At 38.1% G+C, this 18998-nt stretch overlaps 1 protein-coding gene across 2 annotated transcripts in view; it reads right to left on the reverse strand.

Annotated features, from left to right (window-relative positions):
• Positions 1 to 11679, reverse strand: part of LOC144056074 (ubiquitin-conjugating enzyme E2 variant 2-like) — a 19222-nt gene extending 7543 nt beyond the window's left edge. Inside the window, exons 1-2 of one of the 2 annotated variants that reach the window (XM_077572470.1) lie at positions 11565 to 11679; positions 931 to 1079 (exon numbers count right to left, since the gene is read on the reverse strand). In XM_077572470.1, coding sequence (XP_077428596.1) covers positions 931 to 975 — 45 coding nt within the window. In that variant the 5' untranslated portion in view covers positions 976 to 1079; positions 11565 to 11679. Of the gene's footprint in view, positions 1 to 930; positions 1080 to 5552; positions 5642 to 11564 lie in introns of those variants that run through there. The other variant, XM_077572468.1, reaches the window with a different exon arrangement.
• Positions 11680 to 18998: the final 7319 nt, after the last annotated feature.

Raw genomic sequence — 18998 nt, forward strand, 5'->3', positions numbered from 1 at the left:
GAAATTAATTTTAAAATCTCACATACCCCCATTTAAATGGGTGTCAATTACACTTGGATAGTGCATCAAATTGATTCTTTTATGTATGAAATATGTAAAAAAATAAAAAATAAAAATAAAAAATCAACATTCTTCCTGACCATCCTGGAGCAGTCGTGTACTTCTCACCTTGTTCACCCATGACCTGCTTTATTAATGCCTGAATGTTACTATTTAAAAATAAAAAGTGTGTGTTCTACTGCACTTCAAAATTTGGATTAATTGACCGTAATTCAATTCAAGCATAAAAAAAATTCTGTCAAATTATTATTTTTTGCTTTAACCCATGATACTATAAGCCTCACCTGGAAACATTCATTCATTGTCTTCCATAAATAAACAATAAAAATTAATCGTATAATTGCTGTTCAATGTAATTCTTACTGCAACCTAGGGCTGGGCGATATGGCCAAAATACAAAATCTCGATTTTTACAGACATTCAGGACGATTACGATTTTAATTTAATAAACCCAACAAACATTTAATTAAAGGTTTCATTTATTCAAAAATAATTCCTGCGCAAAATGTTAAGACAATAGTCTATACTGATTCTAAATTAGTTTTAACATTCGTAGTTTGTGCTTAAATGCCACAATTAAGTAGTTGGCAGCTATTGTAAACATGTCTTGTAAACCACCCATCCAGCATTCTCTGCCACTTGTGCAAAATTGCAACTCACAAAAACATTTGAATTTAACAGAACAAAAGAACAACATCTTTAAATAATCCAGAAGACAAAATTAGATTTCACAATTTAGCAAATTTTCAACGATTGGATTTTTAAAATGATGATGTATTGAAATAATTTGATTTATTGCCCAGCCCTACTGCAACCCAATATAAAGCATGTATGACATACAGTACACTAAGCGCTAAAGAAATGTCTCACCTTAGGGGGGCCAATGATGGTGGCATTCCAGTGGGTGAGGGTCATGTCGTCGTCGTTGGCAAGGCCCCAACTGACTGTGCCATCTCCGACTCCTTTCTGACCATCGTCCAGTTCTTCCAGCAGCCGGAAATTGCGGGGAACTACGACATCTTCACACACAGAAATATAGGTTGTACTAGTTCAGTATTAATTTAAGGGGTTTTCTGATTCACACAATGATTGCCAAATATTAGTCAAACCATAAATGGCAAAGATAAAAACCACATTGGGCATTAGAGATTTAACAATATCCAAATGCCAAAATACAATATAAAAACAATATGAACCAATACAATTATTATTTATCACGATATTGTCGGGAGGTTGGCTGTCAGGGCTAAAGTTGACAATTAATCGAAATGTTTCAATATTGGCTTCTCTCGATCTTAAAAACGAAATCTAAGAAAACCATTAATGTGCAGAACGGTGCGGTACATTTACAAGTTCCCTACATTGTAAAAGTACCCTGAATGCACCATGTTGCTTGTAGCAAGCCCGGAGCAATATATAAACATGCTTTGTTTTTAAAACATCGCTAGCCTAATGCTAAAATGAATGGAGGATCCCATTCAAACGGGAAATTAGCATCTACTTTGGGAGTGTTATTCCTTTAAATAACAAATATTCACACACAAATGCTGTGGAAACACCCACCCAGAGGTAAGATAACATTATTCAAAGGCGCATATTTATCCCAATCTGTGGAAAACTAGTTATTTTAATAGAATTCAAATGCAACTTTCTTCTGTTCTCATTGTAACTGTGCACACCATGGATGCACAGCACCACACTGCCCCTAAGTGGCTACAATGTGCAGAAACACCCAGCATTTGCTTTCAATTGCTATTTTAGTGTATACTGTATACTTATTTTCCATTCTTATTAATTTAATTTCTTGCTGACCTTTTAAGTCATATTAAAAGCTGAGTTTTAAAGGATTCTAGAAAATTTCCTTTTCTCAAAATTCCAAGGATACAAATATCCAAGGATATTTTGTCATCCCGACACATTTCTACATGACTGGCATAAAATACAATCCCTGAAGTCTCAGGTTTGAGGGTAATGTAATGCTTTGAAAAAAGTTTGAAAATGAAGAATGAAAACGCAAGAGGCATGAATTTCACATGATAGTTACAAGGTTATTTTATAATTGACAAAAAGAAGAGAGTTCAAGAATAAAGTGTTCAATGTGAAGAGATGAATGGCCGTAAGGCTATGGAATGGATCATAGTTTTGAGTAGTTGAGTTTTAGAAGTTGAAAAAAAAAATAGTAGGTTTTGAAATCAATGAAAAATCCTTTTATTCATCGTGATTTTAATTTAATTTTAATCGTGATTTGTGATTATTTTTTCCATAATAGTCCAGCCCAATAATAATAAACATAATAATAATAATAATAATAATAACATGGAATACAGGGTGTTAAGTAAAAAAAATATATATAATAATTGTGAGCCTGATCTGTATTCTGGAGAGCGGGGGGTGCAGTGTCCGACGTTCTGATTCGTTTGAGGGGTCCGCTCACCACGAAGTCGTGCATGTGAATGTGCACACACGTATTTTGTAGTCACATATACGGTCACTCACTGAAGCCGTGGTGGCAGATGTGTATGTACATGCGGGTGTTCTGCCAATGTAGCAAATTAAAAAAATACAATTGTATCCCTCGCCATGGGACCTTGCATGCATTGCGTGAAATCAGTGTCATGTTTTTTTTTATTAAAAGAAACGAAGAATACAAATTTTTGTGTCATTTTTTATCTGCAGTTTTAGAAACAAGGTCTTAATTCCTCAGCGTTTGTTATTCAATGCAATATTAACTTAAATATCAGGTGTAAAGCACTGAACAAAAATTGTGACCCAATTCAGACCCACTACTGTATAGCAGTTTTATTTCTTTTCATCAGGCATCTGAGCTCTAATGAGACACTACTGTGCGAGTGATCATTGAGCGAGTCTACTGCCGAACATGAATAACATACTTGTTTTTCTTTTGCTTCTCTCCACGTAGCTACTTGTTTTGCAAAACCTTGTTTATGTAACTGAAAATCAAAAATCTAAGTTTAAAGTGTTTTCATATTCTTTAAATGAAAACAAACGTACTAGTAACGTCACTTTCACTCAATGAATGTGCGCCCTTGCAGCAAGTGATAAAAAAATTTTCGTGGGTAACTACATTGGCACAGCACTTACTATGTACTAGGAGAACTAACCGCACGAAACAAAGCTTTAAGGCCGGGGTCCGCTTCATGGCGTACTAGCACTAATACTCTTCTCTTTCAGCTCCTAACGTACACTTCTCTTCGAGCACACGCTGCAGAAGCTAACACGCCCCCTTTTACATCAAACGCCATTTGTTTTTCACAATGTTTTTCCAGTAAAGATGTGTTCTCACTTCTTACCGTGATGAATGGTTTTCCCTTCCGTCTATAAAGGGGGGTGCATCTTGTATCTCGATTTGTCATTGCACTGTTTCAATATAAGATCCGCCCTACTCTGACTCTGATTGGCTAGTGGCTGTTAATTTGACTTCTTCTATTGGTGGAATTACTTTTTATTCTTTTGGTGGATTAAATATTTTTGATTCGCTATGGCGTGGACACATTCAAGCAGGACACACATATAGGGCGTGTCTTTTCCAAAAATATTTTACACCATTAATCCGGCACCGTGCCGGAGTACTGTAAACCCTGGGACTATGTAGTTCGCAATGCTGTGTTCGGCTGAAGTGGACGAGATGTTATGTTTTTTGACAAAGATGTGCTACTTTGAATACAGGAAGTCCTTAAATTAAAAATGAGTTTCATTCCTACGCTGGCGATGTAGCCCGAATTTCCGCACAAGTCGGATTTCACAGCTTAAATTGAAAATTACGTCAAAATACTCTGTACAGTAATTTAAAAAAAAAAAAACATATTGGCAGCACACGAAGTTGCTGGAACCAATATTTCGTGTTTCCGCACGGACATTTATTGCTGACGGACTGCAAAGCATAGCTTGGAAACAAACACGGAAATGTGATGCGGGACGCCAGTTGCTGGAGGTAACAAAAACACAACTTTAAATAACTTTAAAATGGTGTGATTACTGTGGGAAATGTTAACGAAAAAAAAGGTGCTACGGACGAGGCATGGGCGTCGTAAAGTCGAAACATCATAGGATGAGTACGCCATAACTCAAGGACTCCCTGTATTGTCAGTTATTGTTACATCCCTTTAGATGATATTTACATGGTTGCACAGAATGTCGAATATGAACTAACAAAGGAGTTTCTGGAGAGAATTGCAATGGCAAATCAAAAAGATTTCCAACCAAAAAAGTCTACCAAAGTGTCAGAGTCTGATCATTTTGATTAAGGTAAGCATTCTGTTAAAATGCATTTCACCCGAATGCGATCGTGATATGTGACCCTGTCTGGCTAAAAATCAAGTTTTGATTTTGAGATTTGTCCAAACACGCCCCTTAGAGTCTGTATTTTCCTTTCCCAGAAGCCCAAAAGTTCAAATTGGTCAAAAATAGCATTACCGTGCATCCCTATTTAATATATTGAGTTTTATCCACTTAAATTGATCAATCATTATCTTTTACCACACTTTGAATAGTTTTGGGTTAGTCAGGTTAAATCCTTATGAAGAGATAACACCCAGAAAATGTCAAATGTTAAATATTCAGGTAGCTTTTATACTACAAAACAAACACACTCACTCAGGACTCACTCAGGACATGTTATAAAAAAATGAGGAGAAAAAAAGTAACAAGACAGTAGTATATCTTAAAAGGCTTAAAAATACAGTAATGTATAAAGGCGCCAAATATAAATTAATCATTAAAATTTACCATATCATAGCATAAATATACAGGGGCCCCAGTGCCGGTTCTGGCAGAGCCACCAGGCTACCACCCAAACAGGTTTAATGTAGAAGTTCCCTAATCTAAAAGCTGGATGTAAATGTCAATAAATGCCATTAATTCCTAAACGGAAATTAAATTTATTCGTTTATGTTAATGAATGGTAAACAGGGTTTCGGACTCTGGCCGATACTCTGGATTTAAAAGTTTTTGCTTGTTTGTGTTTTTCTTGGATAATAAATAGCTTTCACTGTCAAAATAGGCCCTACGACGACTCCACCAACATTAGTTGTCAAGTTAAAAGAATCTTCGATTGAGTATCAAATGTGTTGAAAAACTAACACTTAATACAAGTGGACTCTTCTTACAGAGCCTTACTCTCGTAGCTGCCCATTGCTAACTAAGCAGGAGTACGCTGCTCCATGAAATCACGAGAAAATTATGACGACTGTAACTACGTTTAACTGCGTGTACGTTTTAAAAAGCGCGTCATTCTCTAATCTAGCAAACCTCATAATGGCACATAAAGGTTGGCGGCCAGTTTTGCTAGTCGCTAAGCTATCAAATACCAATGCGGGTAGCATGTCAAGCACAGCTACAAAAGTCCAAAGCACCAAGATCTCATACTTCAGCTTGTTAAACTACCGTGTTGATAAAAGGGATACGTTGAGAAGCGCAACATCATAAAGTAAATAAAAAGATACTGGCTGGCTATGGGGAAAAAATGTGCTTACTTGATACGGGGGGACACGCCATCTTTGTCACAGGTTCTCGGATACGCGCACGTACGATGTTGAGTATGCTGCGAAGCGCGCGCGTCCGCCCAAAAGGAGCGGGGGGGGGTGCACATGAACGGGTTGTTATTTGAGCGCATACCTTTTCACTCTTCCTGTTACACGTGCAGTTCATTATGTATGTATTTTGTAGGGATGGCAGAAATGGAACATTGAAACGATCAAATCATTTGAAACGAGTGATTTACAAAAATAATCGATCATTTGAACGTTCGAAACATCTCCCCACAGCGACATCTGGTGGCCAAGTGTAAAATATTACAATCAAACAGTAGATCAGTGTTGCCATATTTCCAGTAAGGAAACTAAGCTTGCCATAAGGCTATCAAGCTCTGTGTGGATGTTGACATTATTGTGTGCATGTAGACATGATGCCCTCTAGTGGACACTTTAAGGAATAAATATACAAAGTGAACACTTACTCGTCCAGACGTGATCTTATTCCGCCCACATTACCCAGGATGCACCAGACAAGATCTGCGTGACTTCGGACAGCCAATCATGATAAATTTCCTACCACCAGCAGTTTGAACAGATTTAACAACAAATGACAATTTAAATCCTCAAGAAGAGAGAATTTATTTCAGAACTGTTGCACTGGATTCCTTTTTATTTAGTGAAGCATATAAAGTGGAAAGTGACTGCACTGTATTGATTTTGAATTGATACAAGGGGCAGTAAATGACTCAGAAAGCTTAAATTTACAGGTTTAAATTCCTTAGGTTGCGCTCTGATCATAGAGCCAATAGGAGTTGCCCACTTATGGCATTGTCCGGCCTCCTGATTAGCATTTAGCGTAACTAGTGCCACTAGTGAGCAATTTGGTTTTCACTTGTTCTACTAGTGAACATTTGGGCATCATAGCTACCTAGCAAATTCAAAAGACTGTAAAACTAGTTGACTAGTGAGCATGTTGTCGTCCACTAGTTCTACTAGTGAACATTTTGGACCTCACTAGTTGAACTAGTTCAGTCAACATGTCTCACTAGTGGAAATTTTGGGCATCACTAGTTAACTAGTAAAAACGTTTGAGTGTCAACATGTAGACTTTAAGAGGCTTTCACTAGTTAACATGTCAGTGTTTTGTCATTCACTAGTTAACAAGTAGGTATTTCAGCACTCACTAGTAATCTAGTGCAGCAAATCAGAGGTAACATGTTAGAATAATTCACGGTCAACTAGTAAACATGTTAGAGCTTTTGTGCCTTACTAGTTAACTAGTAAGACTTTGAACATTACTTGTTTGGTCCAGTGGGCATAAAAAAGCTGACGAGCTGTGAGTTTGGCACTACATACATGCTTATATGTGTCACTAAATAGACTTGTGTCAGCACTAGTTGGATTAAAGTGGCACAAGTTGCTGAAAATGGGTGACATGTCAGTATTTTTGTACAAGTGGTACGACAAAGTGCATAACTAGGTATGGGTGAATGTCCACCTAGTTCTGACGAAGACTGCACTAGTTAGGAAACACTACTGTCTGATATCAAGGATATGGAATAAATGCTCAAAGGGCTTGCCGTATATCCGTGACATCAAGCTCAGCGTGCCCACTAGTCGGCTAGTAGACATATTACATTGAGTAAAGTAAAGTCAGCTTTAATTAAGCTTACATGTTAACAAGGAAGCTTTTATTGAGCGTACATGTTAACATGTAATCTTACATTGAGAATACATGTTAACAAGTAAGCTTTTATTGAGTGTACATGTTAACAAGTAAGCTTACATTGAGTGTACATGTTAACAAGTAAGCTTTCATTGAGCTTACATGTTAATATGTAAGCTTACAGTGAGCGCACGTCTTAACAATTAAGCCCAAAAATGACCGCTACATCACTAGTTCGAGTCTCATCTGACACCACTATAGTGTCCATTTTTTAGCTTACTTGTTAACATGTACGCTCAATGTAATCTTACTTGTTAACATGTAAGCTCAATGAAAGCTTACTTGTTAACATGTACACTCAATGTAAGCTTACTTGTTAACATGTAAGCTCAATGTAAGCTTACTTGTTAACTTGTAAGCTTACATTGAGTTTAGCTACATGTTAACAGGTAAGTAAGCTCAATGTGACCACTACCCTACTGGCGGGTACACTGAGCTTGATATCAGGGATATCAAACTCAAACTGCCCTCTAGTGGGCACAAGTTAACAAGTGAAGTGAACATAGATTTGAATTAGAGAACTTGTGATTTTTGTTTGTTTGTTTGTTTAAACAGTGATTCTAGCACTACTAGCACCACAAATGCTACTAGTACTACTACACTAGTGCTACTATAGCACTAATAGTACCACTAGGCTACTCAGATTTTAATTCTCATGAGGATGAGTAGGAAAACATCCAATGGTTTCTTATTGGTTGAGGGAAATAAAAAAATAGAAAGAAAAAAAAAACTATCCCGGCGAATTGAGGAATTTTAAATGCGGTCAGGCCAGCCTCCACTCGAAAAGAGTGGAGTCAAGGTCTGAGTCAAAAGTCAAGTGAGCCGCCACATCGATTCTTAATGGGCTCTTTGCACAAATCCACTACCGGTACTTCCTAAACTCAGTACCACTCCTTAATTTCCTGTCTTTCATGATTGGACAAACTGATTAATCCAGGTGTGCCTGACCTCAGTAACCACAACGACAATGGCCAGACACATTGTGCATTACAGTAACATACCGACAAGCCGCTGCGTTGGCCACCTTCAAAATAAAAGCTACTCAACACCTGGTTTACGGTAAAAAAATAAATAAAAATCAGAAAAAAGTCAAGGTTTGTGGCCAGGACCGGACCAGTTCTACAGGACACTGCACCACGCCAGGTGTTCAACTAAAAGCACTTTGACCAAAATCTGGTGTTGCATTTCAAAATAAAAGTCATTTGAAAATTAGACTATTACTGCTGATTTCAATAAATCATTGAAAATTCAAAGTTTGTTATCCCAGGACCGGACAAGTTCTACAGGACACTACACCAACCCAGGTATCCAACCAAATTTCTTTAATGTGATTTACTGGCGCCAGTCTAGGATGGATCACAGCACTTCACAGCTCAAAGCAGGTAGGATATACTCCAGCACAACTGCAACCATAAAGAAGACAAGCTTGTTCAAATGTGATCAGTTAGCAACCAATTCCTGTTAGGATGACATTACATATATAATGGCACAGGTATTTTAAAACATATATATACAGTACAGGCTAAAAGTTTGGACACACCTTCTCACTCAATACATTTGATTATTTTTCATGACCATATATATTGTAGATTCTCACAACTAACGAACACATGTGGAGTTATGTACTTAAAAAAAAAAGGTGAACATAATAAAATAAACACATACATAAAAAGCCACCCTTTTCCCTGACTACTTTTTTGCACGTTCTTGGCATTCTCTCGGTGAGCTTCTAAAGGTAGTAACCTGAAAGGGTTTTTCAATAGTCTTTAAGGAGTTTCCAAAGGTAAGAATGCCAAGAGTATGCAGAAAAGTAACCAGAGCAAAGGATGGCTACAGTATTTGAAAGAATATCTAATATAAAACATGTTTTCAGTTATTTCACCCTTCTTTTTTGTTAAGTACATAACTCCACATCAGTTCATACATAGTTTTGATGCCTTCATTGAGAATCTACAAAGTAACCAGTCACGAGAATAAAGCAAATACATATATTCGAACAGAACGTGGCACATCCAAAATTATTCTTACCCTTCTCAAAAATCTATAGAAAAAGCCTTTATTGGCTATTACAACAAATGAAACACATCCTATAGTTGCTGATCAGCTTTATGCATGACTCGGCGAATATTTTAGCCTATTAATTTTTAGCGATGAGCTCTTCTTGTCCTCACACTGATTTTTAGTTCCCTTTACAGATTTTTAAATGAATTCAAGTTTGGATTCTATGGGCAAAACGTTAATATTTTTGTCTGCAAAACATTTCTTAACCACTTTGCTGTGTGTTTTGGGATTTTGTCATGCTAAAATGTCCACATATTAAAAATTTGCCGAGGGGTTTGAATAATTATATATACACTACTCACAAAAAGTTAGGGATATTTGTCTTTCAGATTAATTTTATGGAAAATGTAAAAAGTTCACGCTACTATGATATCAATACATGAATGTAGGACATTTTGAGTGGTTCCACCACACTGGAATCCCTCTCCAAGTAGAACGATGCACTGGTGATTTCCTCATCTCAAACAATTGATTGAAACAAAAGTTAACAACAATGGTGGGTACCACACAACCAGAAATGTCAACGTCTCAATAATTCATCATGTGCCCTTGAGCATTAATTACAGCTTGACAACGACATCTCATGCTGTTCACAAGTCGACTCATTGTCTGCTGAGGCATGGCATCCCACTCTAATTGAAGGGCATTGAGGTTCTGGCGTTTCCAGCCTCTACACGGCGACTCTGCTGATCCCATAGCTTTTCAATAGGATTCAGGTCTGGAGAAAGTGCAGGCAATTCCATTTGAGGTACACCAGTCCCAACAGCCGTTCCCTGATGATGCAACCTCCATGAGCCGCATTGTCGTTTGTGAATTTTGCCGTTAAGCTCCTTGTCAGAGAACAGCAACTTGTGCAAAAAGTACTGAAACATTTGACAGTTGAACATGTGCATTCAAAAGCATAGGGAAGGTCACATTAAGTTCACCTGTAAAGGTTTTAATGCATTTTAGGCTTGTCCTGAAATTTCACCCAAAAGCCAAACATCCCAAACTTTTTGTGAGTAGTGTATATAATTTTGTGTAAAACATCGTCCAAGATTTTTCTTTTTAATCCACTGTCATAACTTCCGACCTTTTCACAGATGCTAATTTGGGGAAAATAAAGTATAATATTGTGACCTTTTTAAATCTTTACATCAGTCAATTTTATTTTTCTTGGGAGTTACTGTAGCTTTAATTAATTAATTTGACATTCCAGATTCATCAATCTGAAGAGCCCCTCCCTTTGGACCATGGCAGTGTACAGTGCACGGGATCATCGTATGTGCCAGCCAATGCTCTTTGTCAGAGAAAAGACTTGCTGCACTACAGCAAATAAATCCAACCTCTTATTCCTTCAAATCTGGACAGGACATCTTCTTGCAGGCTCTTAATGTTGCGGTCTAGTGGGCAATCAAGGAAGTTGCAGATTGGTCCAAATAGACATTACATTTGTTTATGTCACAAATGAATAAATTCTTGTGCCAAACAGTTTCTCTTTTATTTATTTATTTATTTTAAAACTCCGCATATGAATTTTCCACAATTTTCCCATCAACAATAAAGTCTTTTGCAGCTCAGTTAAAAACAGTTAATGTGGAACAGACTCTGAGCGTATGCTTGTGGGCCTGCACCACCTCAGGAACGGAGGAGGCTCTTCCATTTTCATCTTCTGGTTTCACATCTTCAATAGTAAAGAAAATATAAGTAGCTTTTAAGTGACAAACATGCAAAGTAATTTTTTGTTTTTAATCAGGTAAGATGTGTTTGACATATGATTTGTAGAGTTAACAAACGAGCAATAAGCAATATAACAATCACAGATTAAAGTTATTACAAAATATTTTAATTCCCAACTATCACGAATTTAATCTCTACTTCAAACAACAAGACGTAGGGGGGGCAGCTACTGTAAATAAATTTGACTCCCAGTCCTGCTTGTTTGTGAAGCAAATGCAAAGGCTTCTTTTATGAGTATAGCAAACCTAAACTTATACTAACAGCCATACCAGTGAGCCGTGTATTTGTAGCGTTTCGACTTGCCAACAACATAGCTTCATGAATGAGTCAGGTGTCAGACTATCAAAGCTAGCTAGCTAGCATGGCTAAGCAATGCTGAGTGAGTGATTACGCTAATTGTAATGGTTAGACCAAAGCACTGGATAAACGACGGATGAAGGGTTACTTTTGGATAAATATAAGATATAACTAAAACAGAAAAGTGAGGAAAAAATTGCAATATTTACCTCGATGCTGGCGGCGACTGTAGAATGAGCCAGGAAGAGTCAGACGGACATTGTTACATCCCCATTCCTAGCTGACCAACGAACGTTGTCGCAGCAGCGTCCAAGCTGACCAAAGAAAAGGCTTCTATCATCGGTAGAGCGGAGGACCCCGCCCACACAAGACAGATAAAAATTTGCAACCAAAAAACAGATTTGCAACAAAAAGTCAGGAGTTGTAAACAAAACCTAAAAGCTTGCTTGCAAAAGTAAAAAAAAAATAATATATATATATATATATATGTATGTATATATATATATATATATATATATATATATATATATATCCCTTAATTTTGCTTGCAATAAAAAATTTAAATCCCTTTTTGTTTGATTGAAATTTATTTGAGCTTGCAAATCCCCTTTTTGTTTGAATTTTGTTTATTGCAAATGTCTTTTTTGTTTGATTGAAAATAAAAACACAAATTTCTCTCCATAAATTTCTGCGTTTTAGAAAAACAAATATGGCGGACAGTGTCCTGAGGCGTATCAGGCGAAGGTGCAGAGCAATAGAGAGAGTTTATCGTCAAGGGTCTGCAGGTGTAAATTAAGTACGCGCGATAAACATTTCAATTGCTTATTTAAGAAGAGTTTGTGACAGCATGAGTGGTGAGGCTATTCAAAATTTGATTCAGACTCTGACAGATCTCAGGACAGTCATCACTGCAGCTCCTGGTGAAAGACGAGTTTGTTTCCCTATGGCACCTCGTTTGAATCCAGGTATGTTATCTCTAATTCTAACTTAATTGCATTTTTTTGTGTCTTTTTCTTCGAACTGTTTGACTGACGACCTGCAGTATATTCATTAAATAACCATTTCAAACATCGTAATTTCAACCGTGTAGGCTAACAGTAGGTTTCCTGTCCTTAAATTGTCTATCCACTTAAAACACATATTGTATTTTATTTAAACTGCTCTGAACAACTCACACCTACGTTGTCATTTAGTTATTTTATGTTGTGTTATATATATATATATATATATATATATATATATATATATATATATATATATATAGATAGATAGATAGATAGATAGATAGATAGATAGATAGATAGAGAGAGAGATTAATTTGCTGAGATTCCTTAAACCTTTTATTTCCATACCCTAGGTACACGAGGGAGACCAGCCCTTGACATTTCAAGGGATCAAATTGAACTGCTCTTCACACAAGGCTTTACAGTGAGAGCCATAGCAAGGATGCTGGGCTTTTCCTCCTCATATATGCAGAAAAAAATTAAGTCTTTCCAGATTTCTGCCAGAGACAGATTTACTCCCATTCATGATGTTGATTTAGAGGAGCATGTCAGAAGATTGCACAACCAATTTCCAAGATCAGGCTCGGAATTAAGCTTACTGCAGCAAATTACCTTTATTTATATCATATAATTTATTATGTGTGAAAGTGTAATTTATTCATTGTGTTGAATTCTGGACCTGTTTCAGATGATGAGGGCATACCTGCATGCTGATGGGATTGTAGTACAAAGAAAAAGAGTTCGAGAAACTCTCAACCGCATTGGCCCATCTGCTGCAGCCCAGAGATCGAGTCAGTCTGTGGCTAGAAGAACCTACTATGTGCCCTTTCCTAATAGTTTGTGGCACATAGATGGCCATATGCGTCTCATTCGGTAATAATGGATCATGCGTATCTTATATTTATGTGTACTTGTGGGAGCATTATACAGCCGTATTGTCTGGGCAGTACTTATTCAATTTCATTGCAAAGCAATATCATCTCTGCCAGTAATCTCTGCCAAGTAATCCCTGACACCAATTAAAACTTCCTAAAAGTAAAACAGGGACGAAAAACTAGTATTAGTCAAATCTGTTCCACAAGGCCATTCTGTCTCTATCGTTATTATTCTGCCCTTCAGAAGGTCACCGTTTGAGTTTGTGCAACCTTAGAGCGCCCTCCAGGGGTTGCTTTGCTCATTGTTTTGGTAGAAGAGAATTCCAATGTGGCAGCAAGCAACGCCGACTCATTTATGTGCTACGCGAACTGTTGGATCCTGTTTCGTTGTTGCTTTAGACAAGAATTGTCCGTAAGTACATGTGATGTTAAGAAAATAACACTGTGTATTAATTTTAGTTGATTTAGGACAGTATTAGAGATAAGAGACTGTTGTGCAATGTAACTAGCTATTAGCATGAGAGTGTGTCGTGTACAGTTAGCTAATACACATTGTTTGTTATTGTTTTTTTTGTAGTTTTACGACGACCTAAAGAGGGTAATGGTCAGAGGCCATTGTTCAAATAAACAGCCCAAAAGGAAAACAAAGTCTGGTTATTTGGAACGTCGTTAACTCGCTGTCTAGCTGGTGAAATCTAGAAGCTTCGGAGCAAGGACAGCACAGTAAAAGGACAAGCAGCGCGGCGAGCATAACCACGAGGATTCAGCATTTCAACCATGAGCCTACGGTCAGTAACGCTGGATGAAGCAGACGACATGAAGTTCAAGGATGATGCAACACAGGCTACAAGGTGCAGTCTATACGTTCGCAATCATCCAATTCTTCATCAATAAGTTCTGCAGCAATAAAAGCAAGAGCTAAAGCAGTGGCTGCACGGGCGCAGCTAGCTTACTTGGAAGAAGAAGCCGCCATAATGAAACAGAAGACTGAATTAGAAGTTAATTTACACGTTTTGAGTTGTCAGAAGGCTGTTGCAGTTGCAGAAGCAGAAGCTGCGGTTTATGAAGAGGAGGAAGAACTCACAAAAACTAAACCGAGCCAGATGCTAGTGGAACCACCGGATAATCCAATGCAACGCACAGCAGAGTATGTACAGATACACACAGAAAATCGCCATGAGGGATTCATATTGCAAGTTGATCCACTCGCTTGTCGCAAAGCTGCACGGGAAAACTTGAAATGGCTATGTACGCAGAGAGTAATGAAAGCACACACAGTGTTGAAAAGAAGCATGAAACAAGACAGACCGTGACACCAAATCCCCCCAAACTGTATCCGTGCAACGTCCCTCACACACCGTCAGATGAACAAGGTGTAAAAGACATTTCAAGGTACTTGACACGTAGGGAAATGTTAAGTACAGGACTTTTGCAGTATGATGACCGCCCAGAAAACTATTGGGCATGGAAGACGTCATTTAAAAATGCTATAACAGATTTGAATGTTACAGCCCAAGAAGAACCAAATTTGATGATAAAATGGCTCGGAGAGGAGTCAAGTCAACAAGCCAAAAGAATCCGTTCAGCATACGTCTTCAAACCAACTGTAGCGCTTGACCTTGTGTGGCAAAGACTTGAAGAATGTTACGGATCTCCTGAAATGATAGAAAATGCACTGTTAAAAAAGATAGAACTGTTTCCCAAATTCAGCAACAAAGAAAACACAAAGTTAAGAGAACTAGGTGACATTATACAGGAAATAGAATGTGCAAAGGATGGAGGATATCTTTCAGGTCTCTCATATTTGGACACAGCTCGTGGAGTGAACCCCATCGTGGAGAAACTTCCCTATGGATTACAAGAAAAATGGATTGCTACAGGAGCGAAATACAAGGCGGAACATAAAGTGACTTTTCCCCCTTTCAGTATCTTTTCAGCATTTGTGAGACAACAAGCAAAAATAAAGAAGGACCCAAGCTTCAACATCATTTCACCTGCCAGCACAAGAAAGAGAAACGCTTCAAAGGAAACAACAGGCAAGTGATAAGCGTACACAAAACAGATGTCCCCCGAGATGCACGTTCAACCCGAAATGACTACAGCAAGCTAGTAGAGAGTCCCGACAAGCTATGTCCAATACATAAGAAGCCTCACCCGCTTAAAAAGTGTAAAAGCTTTAGAGCGAAACCCATAGATGAAAGGAAGTCATTTATAAAAGAGAACAGAATCTGTTTTAAGTGTTGTGGCTCAACGCAACATTTTGCAAAAGACTGCAGCGTGCAAATCAAGTGTACCGACTGTGGTAGTGACAGACATTTATCAGTATTACATCCAGATCCACTTCCTGCTCCAGCTGAAAGTTCTGAAACTGACAAAGATGATGGCGGGGAGACACAGAATAGTGAAACTGTATCAGTTGTTTCTAAATGCACAGAAATATGTGGTGATGCAGATAGCCCACATTCATGTTCAAAAATAAGCCCTGTGTTCGTCTATTGAAGACATTTAATATTTTCAATTTGATGTTTTACTGTTTTTGAGTTTACTTATAGGCATATCATTACACCTTTGGCCAACCTGGAATCAACATGTCTGTATGTAAACGTCTGCTTACTAACAACATTACACATTTGTTCACTAGGAGATGACATGTCTGCCCTTTGTTCAATCAAGAGCCGGGAGGAGGAACCTTTTATCTTTTTTGTATAAATGAGTCGATGTTCTGTAAATTGTCACACACTTGGGGGGATCCACGTTGCATTCTGATGTGGTGTCCTGACTGTGTCTTTAGAGGCCTCTAAATAAATTCTTGCAAGAAAACTTCTTCATCAGATCCTGAATACAATTATTTTGGACACGCAAAGATTACACTTAATATAGTAATTTAATATTCCTTCAAAATGGTGACGCCGACGTGGACTTATTGAGACGTTTTTCAACAGCTGTGATTGATCCTGAACACCGGATTTCTAAAGCGCAAAAATATTAACAAGGTGAGTGGACATTTTATCCACGTAGAGAAATTCTGGTTGTTTAGGATCAATACAGTTGCATTTCGTCTGTGCTAAGTTGTATTTGGGATCTGTGAACAAGTTAGGGGGGTTGTAGTAATATTTCTTACGGTGGGACGGAAAGTCCTCGATTTTGAAAATTACTACGACATTGAATCATGCATGGCAGTTTTTTCCGCGGAGGAATAGGCTGTGTTTTTTTTATTTTTTCGTATGAATAAGCCGTCCATATATTTCTACTGGGCGTGCGGTGTGTATTAGCCGCCTGTGTGTGATATCATTCTCACAAGGTGTGTGCTGTGTGGTATTATTAAACCGAGAGACATAATTCCTCGGTGTGTGTGTGTTGGGTTTAAGTCGCGCATAAAAATGCCCCGTGTTTACGGAAGTGACGTCAAGTAGGAGCGCTCCGCCGTTTGATACGGCATAAGAGGTTGAGTACCACGGGGGATTGGCTGTTGGGTTGATTGTAGGTGTGTTATTAGCCGCTAAGTGTTGATCACACTTAAGTGAGTGCTGTTGTGTGTTGTGCTATTAGCGGTCTGTGTTGATCACACAAGGCGTCTGCTGTGTTAAACACCCGTATATTAACGGTGTGTGGAGTGATATTAGCCGTCCGTGAATTTTTTACGTTCGAGAGCTGTGTGATATAAGCCGCCCGTGAAGATCCAGGCTATATTTGTTGAAGTCGCGCAAAAGGTATTTAATATCTGTTTCATTTTCGTCTTGTTTGTGTTTGTCTGAAAAAAAAAGAAAAATATTTTTTTTGGGGGGGGGGGATTAATGAGAATACTTTTGATCTGTTATATCGTAGTATCATAAGTGAGACGTCACTGACTTTATAAATATTAAAAACGACTAATTACTACATATTATGGACGAAAAAATTCGACCGTAACTAAGGAGGTTCGATTTGCATAGACTTCCGGTCGAGAGTCAGAATTGGTCGCTAAGCGAACAGTGAGTTCATGATGCTGGACGCATTTCCACCACGGCGTCAACGTAAGTATGAAACTCTTTTATATGGATGAATGCGCACTAATTGTGATAGTGGTTGGTTCTCACCGTTGTAAAATGTGGTGTGTTTGTGGAATTTGATTGTGTAAACAGCGCCAGACGCTGATTACCTACAATATAAGGTCGGGGGCCAAATGTTGGTTTGTGCTAGAATGTTAGCGTTGGATAGCTCTGTGAAAGTTGCGCGGATGACAGGGTTAAGTGATTTTGAGAATGAGGAGACTGATGCTAGGCTAGCGGCTCTGCCAGTGTACAGTTGCCATGCACGGGAGATTAGTTTTTGGTAAGATGCTACCGTGCGAATCTGTTTTTAAGGCTTAAGTTAGCTGTGAGCAGCCGCATCTGTTAAGAAATTGGAACATAAATTGGATGAAGTGTTGACTGTGAAAGATGACCCGCGGGGAAAATTTGAACCAAGCGAGAGCTCTTGGCTTAGAAATGAATTGTTGAGTGTACGCGTTTGTTTGTTAAGCTCCATGGTGTGTTGTGGTCACGCGGTTTTTCGTTGGTTGTCTTACAATGTGCGCGACGTGTCTGTGTCGCAGCCGTAACGTTGCGATGGATTGTGCGCGAATAAGTCGACATTTGAGCTATAACTACGTGGTGAAGTTATTATTAGACGAATAAACGGTGTATTTTACAAATGAGTGCGCACTTCGGAGAGGTTTGTGTTCGTCTGTGGTTCAACAACTGAGACGACACTGAATTAAGTTGAGGAGTTTGTGTTGTGTGTGAGTGTTTGTTGAGCCCAGTTGGTGAAATGTTTGGAGCATGTGTGGATTGTGTGATTTTTTCCTTGTTTGTGTGCCTGCAGGGAGTTTGTGACTGTTTGTGTGACTCTGACAATGGGAAAGGTGTGTTGTGTGATGTTCTAGCAAGATTTTAGAAATCAAAATGGCCGTTTGGTCTGTTTCTCCTCACTGCCTTTGTGGAGATGAGAAAAGTGCAGAAGTTAAGTGAATGGAAGTGTAAGTTTGTTTGAGACAGTGATTTTTAAGTGTAGGAAAGAAAGAAAAGACGGGTGGAAAGTAATTTTTTCCCTCCAAAATTCTTTGTCCTCAAAAAAGGGTGAAAAAGAATGGTAAGCAGGAAATCTGCATATTTTGAAAGGATGGGGGCCGTGAGCTGCTGTTTTAAGAAGGTGGTGATTTGTACTGTTGTCTGTTAAAATAAAATTAAACTAGATAAAAAAGGACAGGGGGGTGTGATAAGTTTAGTCCTCTCTCCCATTGTCTCCATTCAGGAGACTTGTAGTCTGTTGTGTGTGTGAATAGCAGGGGTCTTCTAATGCTAGTCTGTTAAAATCAAATTGTTCCTGTTATGCGGAAGGATATAGAGGTCTAGGTGTTAACTACAGGCCACTATCATATTATTTTTAAAATCAGATCTGTGTTTTTTATAGTTGAATGAGTAATAAAACCAAATTTTAATATAGTTGAATAAGTAATAAAACCAAATTTTAATTGAAATAGACTTTTCATTTTTGATTTTTATATTTCCCCTGCATCTCTGATAACTTATTCGTAGGTGTGAAAATTATTTAACCTTTGTCCTTATCTGAGTCCCATTCTAGAAGTCTGAGGAGCCCTGAAATTCGAAAGGACTTCCATCCAAGTGGCCAGGGTGACTGACAGCTGTCACATGTTTCTTAAATTTGAGGTAACACGTAATGAAGATGTCTATGGTAGACATATGCGTAAATATAGTACTACTACTTGCTATAGTGTAGTGATCAA

The sequence above is a fragment of the Vanacampus margaritifer genome, chromosome 8 (assembly GCF_051991255.1).
Source record: "Vanacampus margaritifer isolate UIUO_Vmar chromosome 8, RoL_Vmar_1.0, whole genome shotgun sequence".
In the NCBI taxonomy this organism is placed as follows: Eukaryota; Metazoa; Chordata; class Actinopteri; order Syngnathiformes; family Syngnathidae; genus Vanacampus; species Vanacampus margaritifer.